Raw genomic sequence first — 16539 nt, forward strand, 5'->3', positions numbered from 1 at the left:
CTCCCAAGGGTTCAAATGAAAGATTATGTATTTACTTTACCTTTTGGAACATAAACATTTTTATCAACTGATACAGCACCAAACCATAAAAATATTAGTTCCTGGGACTTAATGGAATAAAATTGAATTAGTGGCACATACCACATTATTTCCTGTAAGGCAAGAAGTGTGAGAAATTGATGCTGGGAATTGCACCCTCATTTGTATGATGTTTCACAGACTGCGCCACTCTTGCAAATATTACCTGCAGCACTTCTCTCAGTTAAAGCCTACAGAGAATCTAATGAGGCGCTGTTATCATTTGATATGTGTGTAGCGTGCATATCAAATGTGGGTCATTGTGCTGTATGTAGGAATAGTTTGTGTGTGTCCAGTGACATAGTGTGTGGATTGGATTGAAAGCAATATTACATGGTGTATTCAGTGTTCTTTGAACGATAATTTCTGATTTGTAGTTTTGAACAATATCACTTGCAGGTGATACAAGTTTGTGTTCTTTCATCGACAGTATGAAAGAGACGATTGGAAACTTCATGATAAAGAGGTCACTTTAAAACATGGTACCACATTTACCGAAGTAAATTCAGTGGTCCCGATTTTCCGTCGCCGTATTTAGCTAGGCCCCGTTTTATGAAGAGTTATACTTGATTATAAAGTTGATTTCTGTGGTAGGTCTATGGGAGCCTGTATGGAAATGAAATTTATAATCGATTATATCTTTTGATAAAACGGGGCCCTGGTCTCCTCATAGCTGGTCTCTATTACACGTCTCTGGTCTTGTTTGCAGCTGTGCAACAGCGCTTATACTGCTGGCTGAAGAAGAGGCGACAACTATAGTAGATGCTGAGAAAAAGTTTCGGCAGGCTCTCAAGATAGCAGAGGCCAACTTCAAGCGCAGTCAGGCCCTGCAGCATCACAGCCCAACGCATGAGAAGATTCACAGTAAGTGTGGAATAGTATTGCATGGACAGAAGTAGGTAGATCGTACCATAGGATGTAATTGTGTTGGAGAAAGGTGCCCTCTTTTGCAAGCCTGCACAGGGTCCACCAGATTTTGGTGATAGAATGGAAGTTGTCTAAAGAGTTATACTCTAGATTAAGATTCTAATCAGGTTTATGTGATTGGAACTTGAAGCAACACAGATTTTTTTTTTTCTTTCTGTGGCTCATTGTTTTCAAAAGTCTTCTTTCTGCTGGGAGAGACCAAATATAGAGTTTCCTCGCGTGAATTTCATATTGTGACAATGCTTGTACACAGGGCTTGACATTAGCCAGTGGTCCCGGGTCACTAGAAATTGGTGTCGGGGCCACCAAATGTTATCTTTTGGTGGCCCGATCAGGCAACTAAGACGAAAGTGGGTTGTTACTTTCTTTTAATTCAAGCCACTACAAAGCTTTTTCATGCCACCAAAATTTGAGATTTTAAGATTTTCATGGCCAGAACAAACCACCAGACGAAAAAGTCAGTGTTAAGCCCTGTTGTATGGCGTACTAGTTATGAATTGAAAAATGTGAATTTTGTAGTTCTGACTTAACTGGATAGTAGTTTGAACAAACCTGTGTGTTGTGTCACTTAAATCACTTACTTACCAGACAGCAAGTATCGAACCTCTTCAATTGATATCACTGATTGCTGTGACAAAATAGATAGCATGCAAAGATTATGCCACTTTGAAGTTATATCATATACTAGAAGATTCATAGATATGAGTGGTCTAACTTCTGAAATACAGTCCTGTCTTTAGTTAGACCCCGTTTACAGTGCGGGGCTGGGCCGAGCCGCGGCCAAGCCGCAGCCGAGCCCCACAATTATGTCCGTTTACAGTGCCGGGCTCGGCCCGGGGTTTTAATTCAAACCTTTCAATATTTTGTCGTAGTGGCGCTCTGCTTGTAAACAAACGCAATTTGGTATAGTCTGGTTTCCAGACCCTTTGCTAACTGGATTCCGTGGCGACGAAGCGGCAAAGGTCTTTGCCGAAGGAAAAATCCTTTGCAGGACAAAACCACCTTAAACTATACTAGTTTTCGACATTGAGGGGGTTAATATCCTGAATAGCGAAATAGTACGGGCAGAGGGTCTGGAAGCCAGACTAAATTTGGTACCACATTTGGCCCAGTTTGCGTTTACACTGAGAAAAGGCCAGGCTCGGCCGCGGCGGAGACCACCTCCAGAGTGTGACCAAATGCGCGGCCAATTTTGGCCCTGCATTTGGCCTTTTGCGCATTTACACTGAAATGAAGGCCGGGCTCGGCCGGCCTTATCGCTCACTGTAAACGGGGTCTTAGTCTTTTTACAGGAAATTGTTTGCTGATAGGCATACATACCAGTGTGGTTTATGGTATCAAAAGTATTTTAATTGTGATCTTTCAATGTGACATAAAGACTACTGTAGTATGAAATTGTGAAATGTACCAATTGAGTAATAACAAATGGATGAAATTTTCCTCAAGATGTTTCTATGGTAACATTTTATGTCAAGCAACAAAGAGTTGTCCTTTAAAAGCTGTCAAGCAGCAAGAAGCTTTCCTTTAAAAACTGTGAATCAGTAACGAGAGGAAAGGTGCAGGCACTAGTGTACTGTTACACAAGTGCTTTGAATAAAGTTGACAAATATATAATCAGGCAATCTTATGAGCAACATTCACTGTAAGTGTGTTACATTTATGATCATTGTAGCTCTTCATTCTCACTTGGCTCAAAAGTGGGCTTGGAAGTCTTCAAAATGACATCAAAATGTACATGTTCGACCTTTTTATGCCTCTGCAACGAAGTGGCCGGAGGCATTATGTTTTCGGGTCGTCCGTCCGTCCGTCCGTACGTCCGTCCGTCCCGTTTTGTTTTTGTCGATATCTCAAGAACCGTGTGGTGGTTTTACATCAAACTTGGTATGAGGGTATATCCTTGGGGGATAATACTTTGTGTGGATTTTAGGGTCACAGGGTCAAAGGTCAAAGATCACAGGTTATTTTGTGAAAAAAAAATTGAAATTTCATGTTTTTATGCCTCCGCCACGTAGTGGTGCCGGAGGCATTATGTTTTCGGGTTGTCCGTCCGTACGTCCGTACGTACGTCTGTACGTACGTCCGTACGTACGTCCGTCCGCTTTCGTTTACGCGATAACTTGAGTAATATTTACTGGAATTTTACCAAACTTGGTCCAAGTATGAAGTATGATAGGGCAATGATTTGATTAGATTTTAGGTGAAATCGGCAAAAGGTCAAAGGTCAAGGTCAAATCATGAAATTTATCCGTTTACGCGATAACTCAAGACTGTATGGAGCAAATTTCACCAAACTTTGTTGGAGGATGATGTATGATGGGACAATTACTTGATTAGTTTTTCAGTGAAATTGGACAGAGGTCAAAGGTCAAAGATCAAGGTCAAATCCTAAAATTTATCTGTTTACGTGATAACTCAAAACTGGATGAAGCAGCTTTCACCAAACTTGGTCCAAGGATGATATATGATGGGACAATTAGTTGAGTAGATTTTAGTGACATTGACAAGAGGTCAAAGGTCAAAAGGTCAAGGTCAAATGCTAAAAATGTTGCTATTTCCCCCATATCTATGCAATGGCCGCAGTTATTTTCTTGAAACTTAGTGTAGACATGTACTACTGCATAAAGATTCTCCAGAGAGAGTTTCATGTCATAAGGTGAAAGGTCAAAAGGTCAAAGGTTAGGTGAAAATGTTGCAATATCACATTTCTCACAAATGGTTCAATGTATCTTCATGGAACTTGGTACATATGCATATACTGACTGGCAGGGATTATCTAGGGAATTTAGGGGTCATGGGTCAATAGTCAGGGGTCAAAGGTCAAGGTCAACTCCTCAAAATATTACTATTTCCCTCATATACTAGTATATGCAATAATTGCATTATTAGTTTTAAAATTTAATATATGTACATGTATTACTTAATGGAGGTTCTCTTGGAAGTTTCCAGCCAGAAATTCAAAGGTTAAGGGTCAAAGGTTAGGTTTAAATGAAAAAAAAAAGATATATTTTGTACTGTAATTACACTCTTTCTTCATACCTTGAAAATTAATGCATAAACTTATAATAAGGTCGGTCAGAAGTCAAGTAAAAATTTTCAATTCCCCAAATATGTGTACCTGTACTCTTAAATAGACAATTATAGCAAACCCAGTTCGTGGAAAGTGAACATTCAAGATATTTCTGATAAACCTGTTATTTCGATATTTTGCCAGTTATGTGAAACTGTCATCACACATTGTGAAGACATTGTACTATACACCTATTGGGAGAGTCATGTATTATGGCGGAGGCATCAGTCGCCGTAGCGACATTTCTAGTTCTCCATATCTCGCAAATGGTTCAAGGTATCTTCATGGAACTTAGTATATATATGCTTGTACCGATGGGCAGTGATTATCTAGGGAAGTTGGGGGTCATGGGTCAAAGGTCAGGGGGTCAAAGATCAAGGTCAACTCCTCAAAATATCACTACTTTCCTTATATTTATGCAATGAATGAAGGTGTTTTTTTTTTAACTTGATGTATACATGTATTACCCAATATATATTCTGTGGGAAGTTTCTTGCCAAAAGGTCAAAGGTCAAAAGGTCAAAGGTCAAGTGAAAGTGCTGAATTGCACTTTTTCCTCCATATCTCAAAAGTAACTCAAGGTATCATCATGAAACTTACATATTTATGCATGTTCAACCTAACAGTGATTCTCTTTGGAACTGTGAGGTCAAAGGTCAAAGGCCAGGTTTAGATAATGCTATTTTCCCATTTGATACTGAAATTATACTTTTTCTCAATACCTTGAAAAATTACTCAATGCATAAACTTATAAAGGGGTCAAAAGTCAAGTAAAAAATCATCAGTTCCCCAAATACCTGCACTCTGACATTTTAATCATTCATCCAATTGAACCTAGTTCTAGGAAAGTGAACATTCAGCACATTTGTGTCAAACCTGTCATTTTAATATTTTGCCAATTGTTTGAAACTGTCATCACACATTGTCAAGACATTGTACTATAGACCTATTAGGAGAACCATGCATTATGGTGGAGGCATATCAGTCGCCGTAGCGATATATCTAGTTTATTGTTATAATTGATGTTAATTTTCAGGAGTGTTCATCTAAAGATACTGTAGTAGACATTTGTATCGTGAACTTGAAATGTATGCAGTTGCCATCAACTTTGAGTTTTTGCTGATAACCAGAGTCCTCATCAAAATTGTAATAATTTGTTCGTTTGAGATTCATTTTGTTGCACATATGTTTTATTTGTTTTTTCCATACACAGAGTAGAATTAGCTCTTCCAGTATTCTTCATTGATGTCACACAGCACCTACAGAGACATTAAATAAATTTCATTATGAAAGAGCACTACAGGCAGTGATGACAAAAAAAGAAAAAGAAAAAAAGAGAAATGGCATTATAGTCGTGCAGTGTAGCTGAAAATTTGTTTGCTTTGTGTAGCAGCCATGGGCAAATTTCCCCGCCGCTTAAATGAGATGGAAAATCTGCCCATGAAATTGCCTAAGTTGAATGCGTGCAGTATGGGGCAAATGCTTAGTGATGCGCGAGGCATCACCAGAGTCGGCCTCTGATTAGGTTTTCTCACAGGCATTGAATTAAATCCTAACACACCCTGGTGTTTTCTCTTGACACCCCAACACAGGAAGAGACCTGAATGTGCTGGTGTACGTGAAGCGACGGATTGCGATGTGTATGAGAAAACTCGGCAGAACAAAGGAAGCTGTCAAAATGATGCGAGATGTGAGTAGGGAGACTGAAAAGTGCAAGCTCATGTGAGCGTATCCTAATTCAAGGGGAGGGGGGTGGAAGAGACATAATGCAGCTGTAGATGGCATGATTTTGCAGTTGAGTGATGCTCTTAATGTCTCGTGTCACATAATAGTAACCTGCTTGTACCAATAGAGGAGTAATGATTTTATATGACAAGGAATGAGACAGATGCCCATAAATCCCCTGAACTGTAACCATTGATTCATCATGTATTGAGGTTGCATACAAACCAGAAACTTTGTGCTTTTCCTTTCATCTGGCTGAATGCAATGGGCTGACTTGGTGTGGTATTTTCTGTGTGAGAGCCATTTATCTGAATGCTTTGCACTTTGAACAAGTGTAATTGATTTTAATGAACGGTCTTGCTTTTGGAGATAGACAGAGCAACATTTTTAGGAGTTTTGTAAAGATTTGGGTGACATCGCTTTGTGCCAGCTGAATAAACTGGAGGTGAACACTGTGATACCAGTCAGAGGATATTTTCATTGAATCTGATAATGAGTACATTTTAATTCATGAGGTGGGGACAGATCAAAACATGTATGCATATATACTTTCCATATCCAGTGGTGGAGAAGAGATTTCTTTCCTCCCCTTCCCTGTCCCCTCCGTGTTTGAGTGATAATAAGTCGTAACGCACAAATCAATTGTGAGCATTTACCTCTCCCTCCCGCTGCAGCTGATCAAAGAGTTCCCAGTAGTCAGCATGTTCCAGATCCACGAGAACCTCATCGAGGCCTTGCTGGAGATGCAGCTGTACGCAGATGTCCAGGCCCTGCTTGCCAAGTACGACGACATCAGTCTGCCCAAGTCGGCCACAATCTGCTACACGGCAGCGCTCCTCAAGGCGCGGACGGTGTGCGACAAGTGAGTGCCATTCCCCAGTCGATTCGAGCAAAGATATTCCAAAGCTCTCAAAAACATTTCCAGTCTGTGGCCCCCCCCCCCCCCCCCCCCCCCCCCCCAAAGAGCAACAAAACCAAAGTACTGAAAGCTTTTCTGATTTTACCTCCAAATGAGGCGTGTCAGAACTCTTTGTTGTCGTTGCTATTTCTGGCTTATATGTCATTTGGCTCATTTTACTCAGTTTACTCATTTCAAATAAGCATAGGTGGCACAATTCATATAGAGACATGGATAGGTTGGTAGAAATATAGATCAAAAAATATATTGTTATATAGACAGGGTGAAGGTGAAAAAGAGTGCAAACTTGTGTTCTATCACCTATTTGTTTTAATGCTTATGCTCTTTTGTACTTTCTGTAATACTTTCATATGCAAGCTTACTGTAGATTCTATACAGAGAGTCTTTAAGCTATTGAGTAGAAAACCCTCCTGTAGCTTGATCATATGAGCTTCTACCTAGAGAAGATTACATGTGGAATTAATGGGAACTTTAAAAATCCTGACTTTTTTGTAGTGTCCAGTTATCCTCGAACTAGCACCTACTGATTCATAAGTCTTTCTACCTTGACTAGATTCCCACAAACCACTATGCCTGGGAAACTTCCCTTTAATTAGCACTTTATAGGCATGTTTGTGGAAAGTTTGTCACTCCTATCAAGAGATTGAACTGTCAACATGTTAATCAGATCATGTCTTCTGTAATTGAGTTGAAAGTCAAGGCATACCCCGGTATGTGATACAATGAAAATTGGCATTAGCAGAAAATCTATCAGGTTTAATTGGGTCGTATGTCCTGAAAGGATGAGGAGTTGTTCCAGAAGGATATAAAGCAAAACAACTGACACACTGTTCTCTCTCTTGTTTTGCTTTGTTACCCTCTGTGTATAAAATAGAAGCTCCAACATCCATAGTAGCAGCTCCCAAATTTCTCTTTCATCGTTCAGGTTTTCGCCGGAGATAGCGTCCAAACGAGGGCTGTCTACGGCGGAGATGAACGCCGTGGAGGCGATACATCGAGCAGTGGAGTTCAATCCACATGTACCAAAGGTTAGCCTCAAACGTGAAAGTGTATACTTCACTCAGGTGCAGTATAGTTAATACAGACTCCCCAACATGGAAATTGGATAGAACTGTAAACTGAAGCATTATTAAGAGATTCATGAGTCTGTGTTGGTCTCTAATGAAAACAGTCAATGTTGTGGCCTTTAATTTTGGAGGTTAAATTGTAAAGCTCGTAGCTTGAGTGTTGACTAAAATACAACAATATGCAAGATAAAAGTGTAAGGTTGAACGTGGTGTTGAAAAATTGTTTTATCTATCCCACAATAACCAATTATGCATGTAATATGATGATGGTTTCCTGCTATGGTATCGAACACACTTGCAGCGAAAGTAGTACTTGTATCTGATATTACAATTACACGCTGTCAGAATTTGCACAAATAGAAAAATAGAAATAAATCATAAAGTACTTTATTCTTCACAGAAATAATTGATTTTCAGAAACTTATATTGAAAATACTTTATCATATCCATCCTTTCTGCAGATAAAATTTGTAAAATTGATGGGTGTGAAAAGATTCGTGGAAGTGCAGGTTTCTTGTGATAAAATACTGATTCTAGAGAAATATGTTGCCACACAAGATATCAAATATTATTGCACAGTGGACTATAGATTGTGTCGTCATTTTTTTACCCCTCCAGTACTTATTGGAAATGAAAAGCCTGATCTTGCCACCAGAACACATCCTGAAGAGGGGTGATAGCGAGGCTATCGCGTATAGCTTCTTCCACATTGCGCACTGGAAAAGGGTCGAGGGCGCACTCCAGCTCCTGCACTGTACTTGGGAGGGGACATTTCGCATGATCCCGTACCCGCTGGAGAAGGGCCACCTCTTCTACCCGTACCCCAGCTGTACTGAGACAGTGGACAGGGAATTACTGCCTCGTAAGTTGGTGAACACTCCTACTGAAGGGGTCCAAGGAATATAGGACTGATGGGAAAATCTCTCAAGTTAAAAACGTTGATTCCTGCAGAGCAGCATTGATACTCTTCACAGGAAATTCTGCCTGCAGACAACATCAATAATTAGTCTTTGAATAAAAAAAGATTCAAATTACATGGACACAACTTTACCAGAATTATCTGCATTATTCATATGAAAATACATAAATGCGTTTCACAACTGGCATGAATGATTAGGGTCAAAAAGTCATGATACCCCAAATGTATGGTGTGCACCATGTGCATCCATATGTCTACACGGTGTATGTGTGTATGCATCCGTCCTCCCCACTAGCTGTTTACATGGTAAGCGTGTGTTATTGTGTATGTGTATTGCTTAAACACGACATCATCTCAGGTTCGGTACTCATAAAAATTGGATGGATTCACAAGGTTAGAGTTTATGAACATAATTCTTTTGGTCTTGTCAGTATTATTTGGATGTGGATTCTGGCAAAAAGTACCTGAAGGGCTACAACGGGATACCTTGCAGTGAAGTGTCTTTACATTTCTGGACATTTGCTATGAAAAAAGTGAGAGATTGAATGTGAGAGTGAATGCTCAAAAATTGCTTATTGCCTGGAGTTTGCACAATTCTAAGGTTACCAGATCAATTTAGATGTTGTCTCTCCTTCAAAATCCATCTCAACATGCGAAATCAATTTGTGGCTGAAGTTTTTAGAGGCCAGATATAATTGAGGACATATTGATGAGAGAGTACTCTGGAGCTTTCCTATCGCCCTATTGCCCTTTTACGCAAGGCTCTTTCGGGGTTATGCTGTGTTCGACTGAAAGAGAGCTCAACCAAGTAACGTGCACATTTGCTAATAGAATAAGTAGATTTGTTAATGCTTTTACCCATAAAAAAGTTGTCCTTGGCATGTTCAGATTACTGCCAGGTTTTTGTCGCATTTCCTGTTAAATTCCTCATTAGTAGATTCCTGTTCAGGGACTGGTCTTCATAGCGTCGTGTGACCAAACATAGTGTTGCTTTGATAGTGATGATGTTGAAAATTAAATGCTGATAGAGAAAAATGTGTGATACCATGACGACATTCCTGGTTTAGTACATGATACCGTGCTATTGATCATTATATACCTCATATATAGATTCCTCTCATCTGATTGGTTAAAAGTGGAGTCATGAAAATAGCTGTGCCCCATTTTTGATCAAAATGACGTCATGATTTACTGTGCCCGGGGCATAGAATCAACTGTGCCCTGTAAATAGGTTTGGAGACAGTCGCAACCCAGTACACATAGATCACTCATATGTACGCACCAATGATATGACCGCCGCGCTGTCGATCAGCGTTGATTACGAGTGCTGTAAAAGAGACTAAAATCTATATTTTCGGTATCTATATTTCGGAATCTATATTTTCGGTATATAAAACAAATAATGACAGCTTGATATTCGGGGCACAGTTAAAATTATGTAGGCCCTCGGTGATGTGAAAACCATAACTATGCCCTCAGCTTCGCTTCGGGCATAGTTATGGTTTTCACATCACCTTGGGCCCATAATTTTAAGTGTGCCCCTCATAGCAGTCATTATTTGTGTAATGGTTTTCTATCTCTCGTGTGTGGAAAGTACTATTGGAATTGCCCTCGCAGACCACTCTGTAACTTGCCTCCACTGCAGTACACTGAATCATATTTGACTAGGATTAGACTTACAGAGAAAATTAGGGTAATTGAAAAACATTGTTATGATTTTCATGTAAGACTCATGGGAGGGATTTTGAATTATGTAAGACAAAATACTGTAAAAGTGGACATTTTTGTGGTATTGAAATTTTACGCATTTCACGCAACCAGAAGCTAGCATGAAAATGTAAGCATGTGAATATTTTTGCTTGCCATTTGTTACAGTAATTGATGTCTTGATTCTGCAGAAATAAAAACAAGCAAAACTCACTCATCTTACGCGATGGAGTGCAAAAAAGTACTCACGCAAAAATATCCACTTTTACAGTATATCATGCACCATTTCAAACAACCTGTGTAATTATAGACTCATAGGTGACAGAAATAGCAGTAATAGAGAATTCCTGCCACCTCAGGAATCCATTTATATTCAGTTAGGTCCTCTCAGTGTATGGGATATTTGTTAAGCAGTACACATCAGGGGGGCATATCATGTAGGAACTTGTCGGATAAAATGTCCGATAAGTCAATTATGTCCAACAAGTTCAGAGAAATCAGCTAATCAGACTAAAGAATTTCTCAAAACTTGTCAGATATAATTGACTTGTCAGATATTTTATCCGACAAGTTCCTTCATGAAATGCCCCCCCTGGTCTATAAATGAAATCGTTAACATGTGTCCTACATTGTCTCTCCCTCTGTCCGTGTCTATCTCTGTCCTGCCAAACATGCGCATCATCAGCAGCATTCCACGAGGTGTCTGTATACCCGAAGAAGGAGTTACCGTTCTTCATCTTGTTCACAGCAGGGCTGTGCACCTTTACTGCCTCACTGGCGCTCCTCACCCACCAGTTTCCTGAACCAATGGGTGCCATCGCTAAAGCAGTGAGTACTCTAGGGTGCCTCTCAAAAAAAGCCTGTGTCAAGAATGATAAATGATGATAAATGGATGTTCTTATAGGGAAAAAAATAGTTCTCATATACATGCCTGCACAACTGTCAATTTTTGCACTAAAATGTACAGAAATTCAGTACGGGAATATACCTTTAATCGTGCCCAAATTGTTAAGGTTTAAAGGCCCGGTCACACCGCCAGAACTTTGCTGGAGCGTTCCTGGAGCGGTGAAAAAAATTCATCACCGCTCGTTACCGTTCACCACCATTTAACAGAAGTTGGCCCCCGTTAAGGCAACGCTGTATACGCTCGGCCACCGCTGATGGTCCCTCCTACCGCTCCGAAAGTTTTGAGCTGCACAAAATATTGCAAGTGGTGAGGAGCGGGCAATTTTCTGCTCCGGCAAAGTTCACCACCGCTCCAACAACACCCAGTCAAAGTTTTGCACTGCTAGACGCAAGTGGACGCTTGGGTCCGCTAGGCCAACGCAGAATTCTTGAACGCTGGACCACCGCTGCTTCGCGAGCTTTGCCAGCTTTGCCTGGGCGGTGATTAAACGTTGCACAAACTTTGGTGGAGTGGTTGTGATCGTTTTACGAGCGGACACGGGATTGCTGGAACGGTGTAGGGCGTTGAAGCAGCGATCCATTGCGGTGATGAACTTTGGTTTGGCGTTGGTATGGAGGTGTCGGAGTGTTATCAGAATTTTGCTATAAATACGGGGAGAAATGTACCAAGAGCCCATTATTTGGAATATGAGCTGCCGTTGAGTGCAGACCTCATTTATATCGAATTTGCTCAAATGTTGAAGTAAAATACATAACAGTATTTTTTCACAGTTGTTAAATATTTCTTGACACAACCAGTGGGCCACATATATTTACCTGACTCCATTGGTTCAGCTGCCTGCTCAGTAATGATCTTCTTGGAGGCTTCTGCCTTTCCTTCTCCAGCCTTCCTCTTTTGTCCACGTGGCATGATGAACTTCAATCATCCACTTTATAAAAAATCTATCAGAACTTCTATCAAAGCGTTCCGTTCAGCTCCGTTGTCAAAAGCGGTATGCCGCTAAACCAACGTTAAGCAACCACCGAGCCAGCGCCCGCATGCGCAGAATGCCGCTCTATCAACGCTCACGTCACCGCTTAACCAACGCTCGCTACCGTTAAACCAACGCTAAAGCAACGCACCGCTAAGGCAACACCCGTGTTTTCGATTTTTTCCCATTTCGTGCACGGTGACGAGCGTTGTCGAAATTCGGCCCCCTCTCCCTACCGTTCAAGGAACGCTCCAACAAAGTTCGGGCGGTGTGACCGGGCCTTAACATTGCCTCCAAACTTATTATCTAACATATTTTTGAGGAACCAAGGTGTCTATGAATTTAGCGTGAAACACATAGAATTTTCAAGAATTATTATACTGATTAAAGGGGTGTTGCAAGAAACTTGCAATTAATTGCAACTCCCCAAAATCTATTGCAAATCCTGAAATAGATTACAAATTTGCAATTAATTGCAAGTTGCAATAGATCTCTCCATTGCAAAGTTGCAATAGATATTTGCAATTAATCGCAACTTGACTTTCTTGCAACACCCCCTAAGAGTGTTATTTTCTTGATCTGCCACCCCTTTAGTTCCTCTCGTCGCTGTCAGCGCCGTTCAGCTTCGTCATGGAGAGACTGGAAGGCATCATTCCTGCCAGCCTCCTCCAGCAACTTACCCGTCTCTAAGGAGCCAGGTGGGCCGTGTTGCGGTGATGCCTTGGCTGGAAGGAGGAGAAGGGACCTGTCGACATTGGAAGAGGAGCCAGTGGCACTTTGGATGCCATCTTCAGCCTCCGCCAGCTCTTGTTTCTCATCTCGGCGTCCCAAGCGCAGGGTTGCGATCAGAAAGAGAAAAGGACATTCACCGCTTCTTCTTTTTTTTCCTTTCCAGTTTTAAGTCGTGGCCCACGCAAAAGTTGGACTGTACAAGCTGTGCTATCTCATTAATTTCTTGTCTCCTTTCTGTGCTCTTCCTATCTCACTCTCTCTTCTCTCTCTCTATCTTTCTCTCTTGTTGTTGATGTACTTGTGTTTTCCTGTGTTATGTTCATCTCAGCAGGCATGTTGTTTACACTTGAAGCAACTTTGTTTGTTTGTTTTTTTCTTGTGCTGTACGTGTAAAGTGTATTGACATTTTTGTGACTGTGAGCTCTATGAGCAATTTGCAAGACTTTTCTCAAAATTTTCCTGCTTCAGACGGTACGAAGGTCAAGTGTGTAATGGAGTAGGCTAAACATATTTGCAGAGCTTTTAATCTGCACCCTGCATTCAGACGTGAAATGAATAGTGGCTTATTTAATGTTTTTTGCTTGTTGTTTGAAAACTGCGTGTAAGAAAAAATGGTTGGAAAGCAGTCAGTGGAGACAAAGTAGAAATGAGAATTAAAATTCTTTTCACTCCCACACAGATGATTTTGTACAATTTGGTGTTTGCATCTAGAGGTGTGTCAATCCAACAAACAAACAGTGTGTGTGATGGCATGATACAGATTACCTGGGCACTTTCAGGTATATGACTGGTGTCGAATAATGGCGCCTGGCATTGGAAATACTTCTTCATGTCTATTCATTTATTAATGAATCACTTTTGACTTTGTTTTCTCTTTTTTTTTTCCCCTTTGAGTGTGTCTGTATTAGGGTTCCACACTGTTCTTGCAATGTAATAGCAAGGGTTAAAGACCAAAAGGCAAAGGGTTTAACCCTATTTTAACTGGGCTATTTGAGACCAAGTTTTTACTAGGGGGGTCAATTTGACCCCCCTTCAGATCTCGGCCGCCGATCACGCGATCGCCGCAAAATTTTGCCTGAAGATAGAGCTGGATGTCAACTACAAGATTACATGGTCATACAATAGAAGAATATTGGCTTTCTATTTTTAGTAAATTAATTATGCAAATTTATGCATGAAATCATATTTTCACCTATAACTCCATTAAAATGACTGAAGGATCCCTAAATTTTTGTGTCAGAGCTCCTCAAGACACATCAAACAATTTTCTTGTAAAGAAATAGCGAAATCAAAATCAATTCCTTTTGATTTTTATCGTTTTGTTAATTTCTTATGTATTTTGTTGTTTTTTCGACCTTTTGTTTTTTTTTTGCCAAAATTTGTTGCAGGCACTTTTTCAAGCTTATCTACATTAGGATTTATTAATTTCAATAGTTAAAAGTTGAAATAATCTAATTTATACCAATTAAAAAACACACACACAATTTGCATTCGATTTGCACACGATATCATGAATTTGAGCCGTTTTTGGGTTGACATGCATATGTAAAACATTACTTAACTTCAGAACAGTGTATCCGGACGTCGCAAATTTGGTCTCAAAATATGCGGGAGACTTCAATGAAAAAAGTCATGAAACGATGCGGCAAAATCTTTGTGCGTTGCGGAATCGTGGCGCGAAATGTCGAGGGGGGGGTCAATTTGACCCCCCACAGTTGGAATAGGGTTAAATGGGAATATACTGGTCTTTTAATGGCCATCTATATATCTTGCCATGCTTTTGCACCAGTGACAGAAATAGATGAAATAGAGCTCATTTTGACATGGCACCCATGTTTATGTGGTCTTCAAGTTCTGAGTGAATGTGCCACTTTTACATATGTGGTCTTCAAGTTCAGAGTGAATGTGCCACTTTTACATATGTGGTCTTCAAGTTCAGAGTGAATGTGCCACTTTTGCTCAGGCTGTTCCATCACATGTTCATGCTTATTTTAACTTTGGAGGGAAACAAACTTGTTTTCTACATTCAAGGGGAATGATTTTTTTGGGAGATGCCGCTGAATGGAAAAGAGGCTATATCAGGTTCTCTAGAAAACACAATGTAAGAGAGCAACAGCTTAAGATAAGAGAGAAAAATAACAATGTGGGGATGGGCTAATAGTTCCTAGCTGTATGATACTGGTAAGAACTGCCTAGCTTCATACCCTACTAGCGATGTAAGTTGTTTGCCTTCACACATTTCCCTTATGTTTTCATTCAGATTATGTGCATGTTCAAGACAGAGTCCTCAGAAAGGGAATAGTTATGTTGTGTTCCCCGTGCCCCGATTCCATGTAAACTCCTTGTGTTGTGCTATATTTGTACCTCTTCCCTTTGATTGCAGATAGGCACACTTTAATACACAAATGCCCCAAGGATGCCTAAAGTATTGTTCATGTTTGTAACACTGCAGGTCAGGGTATATCAGTACTTACATTATTTAAATGCCTTTGAATGTCCATCCGGTTATGTTTCATTCCTTCGCAAAGTGGTAGCAATCGTATCTTCGTCTGGGTGCTACCATGTCACAGTCTCTTCTCAAATGTGCCTGTGGTGCTGAGTAGATTTCAACGAATTAAAACACTTTGTAAGACAAGAACTTTGTAATGAATGCTGTTACCCCATCACTTACTATCAAGTGTGATAGATGTTGTTTTTTCTCTGTTTTTGTTAAGCGATGGTCTACATGATCCAGAACTAAGAGATTGATGTGCTTGTTACTGACAGTACACTGTAAATGAATTCCAGATCATTTTGGTGGGACAGTGACCTGCCCCCCCCCCCCCCCCCCAAACCACTCAGGTACTCATCTGTACGGCATGCGTGTTCCTGATATTTCTTTTGGGAAAAGGTTGTTCAGGGGCTCAATTTGGGAAAAATCCCTCCCCAAAAAAAAGAAAAGAAAGAAAGTGGGGGGGTCATCTAATATTAAAAATAAATAAATAGGGGTACTGTAAAGCATGATATATTCGCGCCATTAATTTTTCGCGAATCGGACCCCGATGGCCTTTGTTGCGGCATGAAATTTTCGCGAACAGCCACTGGCATTCAGTGCATATAGTGTAGACAAGAACTTTCGCGTGCATTTTAATTTCGCGAATCTTGGCGCTCGCGAAATTCGCGAAATTAAAATGCACGCGAACATTCCTCGCTTTACAGTAATTTTCAAATATTTCCTGAACGATCCTTATGAAAGGGCCCCGAAAAGAGATAATATCAATCCCTCGATAAATTCAGAAATAGAGGTAATGTGGTTTTTTGCTGTCTGCCCCAATTCTTGGCAGGCTTGCTTACTGTGCATGTTTTGCTGCAAAGCAGGACATTTCGCCACAGACATTAAAGGTTAGTCATGCTGCTAGTATGTATGCTAACAGGCACTAGGCGCTGGCTACTATAAGTAGGTTAGCGCGTATCAATTACATACTCTTTAGCTTGGCACTCTTCCTTCATTTAGGGAGTAATTTTGCTAGCTTCCATTCCAA

At 40.4% G+C, this 16539-nt stretch overlaps 1 protein-coding gene across 4 annotated transcripts in view; it reads left to right on the forward strand.

The window, feature by feature from the left end:
- Positions 1-13648, forward strand: part of LOC139743737 (suppressor of tumorigenicity 7 protein homolog) — a 69595-nt gene extending 55947 nt beyond the window's left edge. For 3 of the 4 annotated variants that reach the window (XM_071654188.1, XM_071654191.1, XM_071654190.1), the window contains exons 6-12: positions 788-942; positions 5665-5762; positions 6472-6659; positions 7591-7744; positions 8402-8645; positions 11095-11237; positions 12881-13648. In XM_071654188.1, the coding sequence (XP_071510289.1) occupies positions 788-942; positions 5665-5762; positions 6472-6659; positions 7591-7744; positions 8402-8645; positions 11095-11237; positions 12881-12976 (1078 nt within the window). In that variant the 3' untranslated portion in view covers positions 12977-13648. The remainder of the gene's footprint in view (positions 1-787; positions 943-5664; positions 5763-6471; positions 6660-7590; positions 7745-8401; positions 8646-11094; positions 11238-12880) is intronic. The other variant, XM_071654189.1, reaches the window with a different exon arrangement.
- The last annotated feature ends 2891 nt before the right edge of the window (positions 13649-16539 follow it).

This window comes from Diadema antillarum, unplaced genomic scaffold (genome assembly GCF_040938485.1).
Source record: "Diadema antillarum isolate AM-2024a unplaced genomic scaffold, OU_Dant_1.0 seq00001104_RagTag, whole genome shotgun sequence".
NCBI lineage: Eukaryota > Metazoa > Echinodermata > Echinoidea > Diadematoida > Diadematidae > Diadema > Diadema antillarum.